The 7,340-nt window shown below is 41.3% G+C and overlaps 1 protein-coding gene across 1 annotated transcript; it reads left to right on the top strand.

Moving 5' to 3' along the window:
- The first annotated feature begins 511 nt into the window (after positions 1 to 511).
- Positions 512 to 2,952, top strand: LOC112630156 (putative ankyrin repeat domain-containing protein 26-like 1). Its single transcript, XM_025394326.1, has 2 exons — positions 512 to 1,023; positions 2,653 to 2,952. The coding sequence occupies exons 1-2, from the start codon at positions 883 to 885 to the stop codon at positions 2,950 to 2,952; spliced, it is 441 nt and encodes a 146-aa protein (XP_025250111.1). The 5' UTR covers positions 512 to 882.
- Positions 2,953 to 7,340: the final 4,388 nt, after the last annotated feature.

Below are 7,340 nucleotides of genomic sequence, written 5' to 3'. Positions count from 1 at the left end.
GTTGTGCACTCCTTATGAGAATCTAATGCCTGATGATCTGTCACTGTCTCCTGTCACTCCCAGATGGGACCATGTAGTTGCAGGAAAACAAGCTCAGGGCTCCCATTGATTCTACATTATGGTGAGTTATATAATTATTTCATTATATATTACAATGAGTAATAATAGAAATAAAGTGCACAATAAATGTAACATGCTTGAATCATCCTGGAACCATCCCCCCACCTCAGGTCCGAGGAAAAATTATCTTCCACAGAGCCAGTCCCTGGTGCCAACATGGTTGGGGACAGCTGAATTAACAGATGTGAGACCCCTTTGCCTTGTCTTGGATTAATCAGCAGATATACATTCTGTGAATGACATCTGATGGTACCATCTTGCCCTGTAAATCATTTTAGGGACACCTGCAGTATTTCATGAAAATAAAATTTCTTCTAGTGAACTTATAAACTTGTTTAAGTAGTATGTTCTTTTTAATTAGTTAGTTTGAAATGATCTGTCATAATTGAGATGTTCCTATGGCTGTGTGAAAAAGAGATAATTTTCAACTTGTAAATTAACTCAATAATTTCTAATATCATTTTTCATAATATTTATTGGTGTTACTAGTAACAGAAACTGACCAATTAGCAAGATGTTCTTTCCTCACTACCTTTCAAGTATTTGTCCCTTGGAAGAGATTGAAGGAAGAAATTAAAATCATGAGAACTGGAAAGAAAAAATAGTCAAGAACACATAAATTTTATTTGTATAATAAATCTATGCAGGAAGAGCCACATCACAAAATAAACTTTCTTATTTTCTAACAAATTTGAATGTAACTATATTTAACTGTATAGATTGACCTTAAAACGAGAAGAAGAAAAGAGAAAGGATGCTGAGATGTTGTATAAAAAAGGTAGTGAAGAGTTAGAAAGAAAAGAAGAGGAATATAGGAAAGATGTTGAAATGAACCAACAACTGAAACGGACTCTGAAAATACGAGCCATGGAATTGGGGACAGTAAGAAAGAATTTGGATCAGGTAAATTTCTGATGAAAACTTTATATTTCATCAATATTACTTATATTGCTTTGATTTAATGTAGTATGCTATTTAGGTGTAAACACACCAAAGCTGTTAACTAATTTTTAAAATGAACTATGGCATTTATAGTTACAATTATTTTATTGTAAACCTTGGCATCTCAGTCTGTGTTTTCAGAATAAAAAAATGGAGGATAAGTTGAGTTTAATCACTTAGTTTAATCACTAACATAAACGCTCATTTATGGATTTTTATGTTAAGATACAGGCTAAATAACTTTGAAACTAAAATGTGTTAAATGTTTTGAAGGAAATTTTATTACACAATACTGTGTCTTTATATAGGTAAGAACAGTTTTTCCTCTTAGAGAAATTTAGGTCTCACGTATGCAATTAAAATTTGAAAGATTCTTGAGGGTTAAAAATTTTTGTGTTTTAATAGGCTACTTTCTTTTAACAGTTTTATAACAGAGTTTCTGCTCTTTTAGACTTTTTCAGTCCTATTAAACCAAAAATGTACTGTATCTCTAGGTTGTGCAGGACTGAAATGATACCCAGAAGCAACTTTCCGAAGAACAGAATGCTACAATATTACTAAACAAGATTCTGTTTAACAAACCAAAGCAGACAGAAGTAGCTGAAAAAAAAAAATGAATTCTGAGATATTTTCTTAGCCATTTTCAAATGTTTTCATATGTGTATATATTTGAAAAACCAACTCTGTGTATTTTGGAAAGTATAAAGGATTTTTAAATCTATATATATACACACAGGCATATGTATGTGTATATATGTCTATATACACATACATATATACACATACATATTCGTGTGTGTGTATATATTCTATATATTCTTTATCATTTATCTATACATGTATATATAAGATAAAGCTATGTTCTTAATTCAACTCCATTTGCCTGCAGCAGTTGAATAGTGACATTTACAATGGCCTCAATCCAAAGGAGAAGCATTTGATATTTTTCCTACGAATTGATTATCTTTATAATTTCAAAAACAAGTTTTACTACTAACAACAGATTTTTTAGTTTTTGGACATTAGTTCATCTTCTTAACATATTAATGGAGAGGTCAGTTTATTCATAAAAGGAAAGTTTTTTCAGAAAAAGTTTATACAGAAAGTTTATTCAGAAAAAGTTTATTCAGAAAGTTTATTCAGAAAAGTCAGTTTATTCAGAAAAAGGAAATTAAAGAACTTTGAGAAATTGCTTCTATCCAAATATATGCATAGCTAAGGCTCTTACAGTGGTGTAGTTTATAGATTATAGGTGGCTATCAAGAGTATAAACCAATTTTTAAAATATAGTCAAATGTATTAATCTTATATTTTATGCCTCTGGGTTTGTTGTAATTCAGAGAAAGGCTTTTCCAATTCTGAGATTCTTAAAAATCCTCTGGTGATTTATTTTTCATGGTCTTTAAATAGATTAACTTTTGGGAATTTACACTCTCTTAGGTTTGAAGTTTTGTCCAATTTTTTCCAGTTAAATATTCACCATGGGAATTATTTCATTATACAGATATACAGGTTACTCTTTAATTTCAGAAGAAATTATAACGTGTCATTCTATTGAGCACTAACTAAAAGTTTCCTTTGTTTACTTAGATTTCTCTTAGCCATAAGAAAGAAAAAGATCTTTTGCATGAAAATAGCATGTTGCAGGAAGAAATTGCCATGCTAAGACTGGAATTGGATACAGTAAAACATCAGAATCAGCTAAAGGAAAAGAAATATTTTGAGGACATTGAAAGTGTGAAAGAAGAGCATGATAATCTTCTAAAGGCTATAAAATTGAATGAGGAAGCAAGAACAGTATTTCAGTACAATGGACAGCTTAGCATCTTGACAACTGAGAATAAAATGCTCAGTTCTGAGCTGAAGAATGTAAAACACAACAAGGAATGACTGGACACAGAAATTCAATCATTTCATGGTAGACTGGTTGCTGCTCTACATGATTGTGACCAAAGTCAGATAGCAGAAAGAGACCTCTTTCCAGGGAACAAGACATGAATGGGTTTATTTATAGGAGACAGTGAATTTTCATATGTCTAACCTAAAAGATAACAGTGAGATTCTTTCTGAACAGCCCTCTAATGCTGACAGTAAAATTAACAGCCTGAAAATTAAGCTCTATCACACAAGATAAACTCTGAGAGAAAAGATGGGGCAGGCTGCCATCTTTCCTGTTTGGACAACTTAGCCATTCTAGCCTGCTGGCTTTGGAGAGTGCAAACTGACCAGGGGCAGAAGAGATCTTGCAGCACAGCACAGCTGCTTTACCAAATCATGGCCAGACTGCTTCTGTAAGCAGGCCCCTGATGCTCTTCCTCCTCACTGGACAGGACCTTCCAACTGGGTCCTCCAGCTACCCCCACCAGTATTCCCCAGCCAACAGAGATTTGAAACCCCCCTGGGACAGAGTTCCCAGAGGAGAGGGGCAGCCACTACCTTTGATGTTTGGGGGACTAGCCGTTCCGGTCTGTGGACTTCGGAGAGCCCAAGCTGACTGGGTGCAAGTGGTACCCCAGCACAGCACAGCCACCCTACAAAAACATGGCCACACTCTTTTTTAAGTCAGTCCCTGCCCATGTTTCTCATCACTGGGTGGAGCCTTTCAACCAGGGTCTCCTGCTACCTTCACTGCTATTCTCTGGCCGCCAGAGGTTTCAGGCCCCCTGGGTCAGAGCTTCCAGGGGGAGGACCAGTCTGTCATCTTTGCTGTTTGGGTGACTTAGCCATTTCAGCCTTAGGGCTTCAGAGTGTCTGAGGCGACCAGGGGCTGAAGTGAACCCCAGCACAGCACAGCTGCTCTGCAAAAATGTGGCCAAACGTCTTTTTTTTTTGAGAGGGAGTCTCGCTCTGTTGCCCAGGCTGGAGTGCAGTGACTGGATCTTGGCTCACTGCAAGCTCCACCTGCCGGGTTAACGCCATTCTCCTGCCTCAGCCTGCCGAGTAGCTGGGACTACAGGCACCCGCCACCTCGCCTGGCTAGTTTTTTTTTTTGTATTTTTTAGTAGAGATGGGGTTTCACCGTGTTAGCCAGGATGATCTCGATCTCCTGACCTTGTGATCCACCCGTCTCAGCCTCCCAAAGTGCTGGGATTACAGGCTTGAGCCACCATGCCCGGCCACCAAACGTCTCTTTTAAGTAAGTTCCTGTTCTTGTTCCTCCTGTCTAGGCAAGACTTCTCAACTTGCCTCCAGCCACCTCCTACAGGTGTGTTCAGATTGGCAACAGGTTCATACCTCAATGGTACAGAGCTCCCAGAGGAAGGGGCAGGCTGTCATCTTTCCTTTTTCGCAGGCTTCACTGGTGATACCTTCAGGCACTGGAAAATCTGAGGCAACTGGGGCTGGAGTGAACTCCCAGTGTACTACAGCGGCTCTAAGGAAAAGTGGCCAGACGGTTGTGTGGGTGCCAGTTTCCATATCTCCTTGATGGGCAGGTCCTCCTGGCCTGGGTCTCTAGCCAATCCCCCACTGAAGCTATCAAGCTGGTAGCAACTTGGCAGTTCCCTGGACAGAGCTTCCAGGAGCAACTGAAATCCTCTCTGCCACTGCCTCTGAAGTGGAACTGTCCTTGCTACTCTCAGAATATCAAGGAGCAAAGACTTTAAGTGCTGTATTGACACCTCCAACAAGCTGCAGTTGGCTCAAGGAGCATGCCAGCCCATCTCCTATGGGTCCCACACACCCTCCACTGCTCATCACCAGACAGGGAACCCTGACTTGGCCCACAGCACAGACCCTCCATCCTGGCTGATTGTACTTAGTGATTGCTAACTCACATCTCTGGGGTGGAGCCCCCAGGAGACAAGCAAAGTGGTGGAGCAGAAAGACAGCTCATGTGGAGCCCAGAGGGCAGGGACAGCTATCTAAGCTCCACTTGCTCTTGTGAGACACTTTACCCCAGCACTTTAGGAGTGCTGAGGTCAGACCAACTACATCTCATGTGCAAGATTTCCCAGCAGAGATCAGGTCTGAGAGTTCCCTTCTTAAAAAAGGGGACTTGCTTAAAAAAGAAGTAGAATAGCTTTGCTGTGCTGGGTCTTTACTTTTGAGAGAGTTCTCCTCTCAGACCTGATCTCTGCTGGGCAATCTTGCACATGAGATGGGACTGGTCTGACCTCAGCACTCATTAATCTGCTTGCCTCTCCCAGGGCCCCAGCCTGGCCACACTTGCTTACAGGACACTCTCGGGTGCCCACACCGTAGCTTCTGTGCCAGTGGACTGTGCTTGACCAGTGGAGACCTGCAGCAATGTGGCCCCTACAGCCATGCACCAGCCTGCACATTGCCTCTCCATACTGCAGCTCTTTATATGGAAACTTCCTACATCACTTTGCTGGTGTGTGTCTACACAGGTGGGTTTTGCTGTACTTGCCCTACACACCCCAAATGCACGCCAACTGCCATTGAAGATGGAGCTATGGTGGGCACAGAGCCAAAAATCCCCACCTCCACCAGCACCTTGCCCTTGAGCTAATGCTGCACAGAGAAAAAGGGACCCTCTTATACCCTCAGCGACCACTGTTGCTTGGGGGGCACAGAGAAGGCACCTAGACCTGCGCTTGCCAGCACCCCACCCCAAACCAATACCTCCTCCAGTGCAACAGCACACACCGTCAGCAGGGCCCCCTTGGCCCCCACCCCAGCTGTCTTGCCTCCACCACTAGGTGAATGCCCGCAGGGAGGCAGGCACTTTTGCATCTGCTAGCACTCTGCTGCAGCTGCTGCACTTTGGTCCTCCAGTACAGTGGACTCCAAACCTGGGGGAACCAGGGAACAAAGATGGGGCTCAATGCAAGTTCCCCATAGTTAAAGCACATAGTCCAGGAATTGGGAGCTGAACGTTGGCCACCTAAAATCCTCCCGAAACAAAGCCAATTGGCTGAATCCACCTTACACCATAAACTCAAAATCATCAAATACGATAAAAAAAAAGTACCCTGTCCAAATGTCAGCAACCTCAAAGGTTGAAGGTGGGGTAAGCCCATAAAAATGAGAAAGAATCCATGCAAGAACACTGAAAACTCAAAAAGTCAGCATGCCTTCTTTCCTCCAAATGACTGCATCAACTCTCCAGCAAGTGTTCAGAACTGGGCTGAGGCTGAGATGTCTGAAATGATACAAGTAGAATTCAGAATATGGGTAGGAACAAAGTTCACTGAGTGAAAGAAGTATGTTGTAATCCAATGCAAGGAAGCTAAAAATCATTGTAAAACATTGCAGGAGCTAACAGACAAAATAGCCAGTATAAAGAAGAACATAACTGACCTGATAGAGTTGAAAAGCACACTACAAGAATTTTCATAATGCAGTCACATGGTGATTGTGTGTGATTGCATTATGAAAATTCTTGTAGCTTGTGTATGGGCACCCAAGAGTGCCCTGTAAGAAGGTGTGACCAGGCTGGGGCCCTGGGAGAGGCAAGCAGACTAAGGAGTGCTGAGGTCAGACCAGCCCCATATCATGTGCAAGACCAACTAGCAGAATAGACCAAGCAGAGAAAAGAATCTCAGAGCTTGAAAACTGGCTTTCTGAAATAAAACATGCAGGCAAGTATGGGGGAAAAAAGAATGAAAAGGAATGAATGAATGAAACCTTTGAGAAACATGGGATTATGTAAAGAGACCAAATCTATTACTGATTAGTATACCTGAAAGATGAGAATGGAACCAACTTGGAAAAATATTTCAGAATATCATTCATGAGAATATTCCCAACCCAGCCAGACAGACCAACATTAAAATTCAGGAAATCCAGAGAACCCCAGTAAGACATGCCATGAGAAGATCATCCCCAAGACACTTAATCATCAGATTCTCCAGGTTCGAAATGAAAGAATAAATATTAAAAGCAACTAGGGAGAAAGGTGAGGTCACCTACAAAGGGAATCCCAACAGACTAACATCAGACTTATCAGCTCAAACCTTACAAGCCAGAAGAGATTGTGGGGCCCAATATTGAACTTCTTAAAAGAAATTTCAACCCAGAATTTCATGTCCAGCCAAACTAAGCTTCATAAATGAAGAAATAAGATCCTTTTCAGAGAAGTAAATGCTGAGGGAATTCATTGCCACCAGACCTGCCTTAAAAGAGCTCCTGAAGGAAGCACTAACTACGGAAAGATCACCACCAGCCACTACAAAAATGCACTGAAGTACACAGATCAGTGATGCTAAAAACCATCCACATACACAAGTCTGCAAAATAACCAGCCAACAACATGATAACGGGATGAAATCCACACATGTCATTACTAATCTTAAATGTAAATGGGCTAAATG

The sequence above is a fragment of the Theropithecus gelada genome, chromosome 8 (assembly GCF_003255815.1).
Source record: "Theropithecus gelada isolate Dixy chromosome 8, Tgel_1.0, whole genome shotgun sequence".
Lineage (NCBI taxonomy): Eukaryota > Metazoa > Chordata > Mammalia > Primates > Cercopithecidae > Theropithecus > Theropithecus gelada.
This window is presented reverse-complemented; position numbering and strand designations above follow the sequence as displayed.

Coding starts and splice junctions, on each gene's coding strand:
- LOC112630156 (XM_025394326.1), top strand. CDS start 883: ATGTTGTATAAAAAAGGTAGTGAAGAGTTAGAAAGAAAAGAAGAGGAA. Junction 1,024..2,652: donor TAAGAAAGAATTTGGATCAG/GTAAATTTCTGA, acceptor TTGTTTACTTAG/ATTTCTCTTAGCCATAAGAA.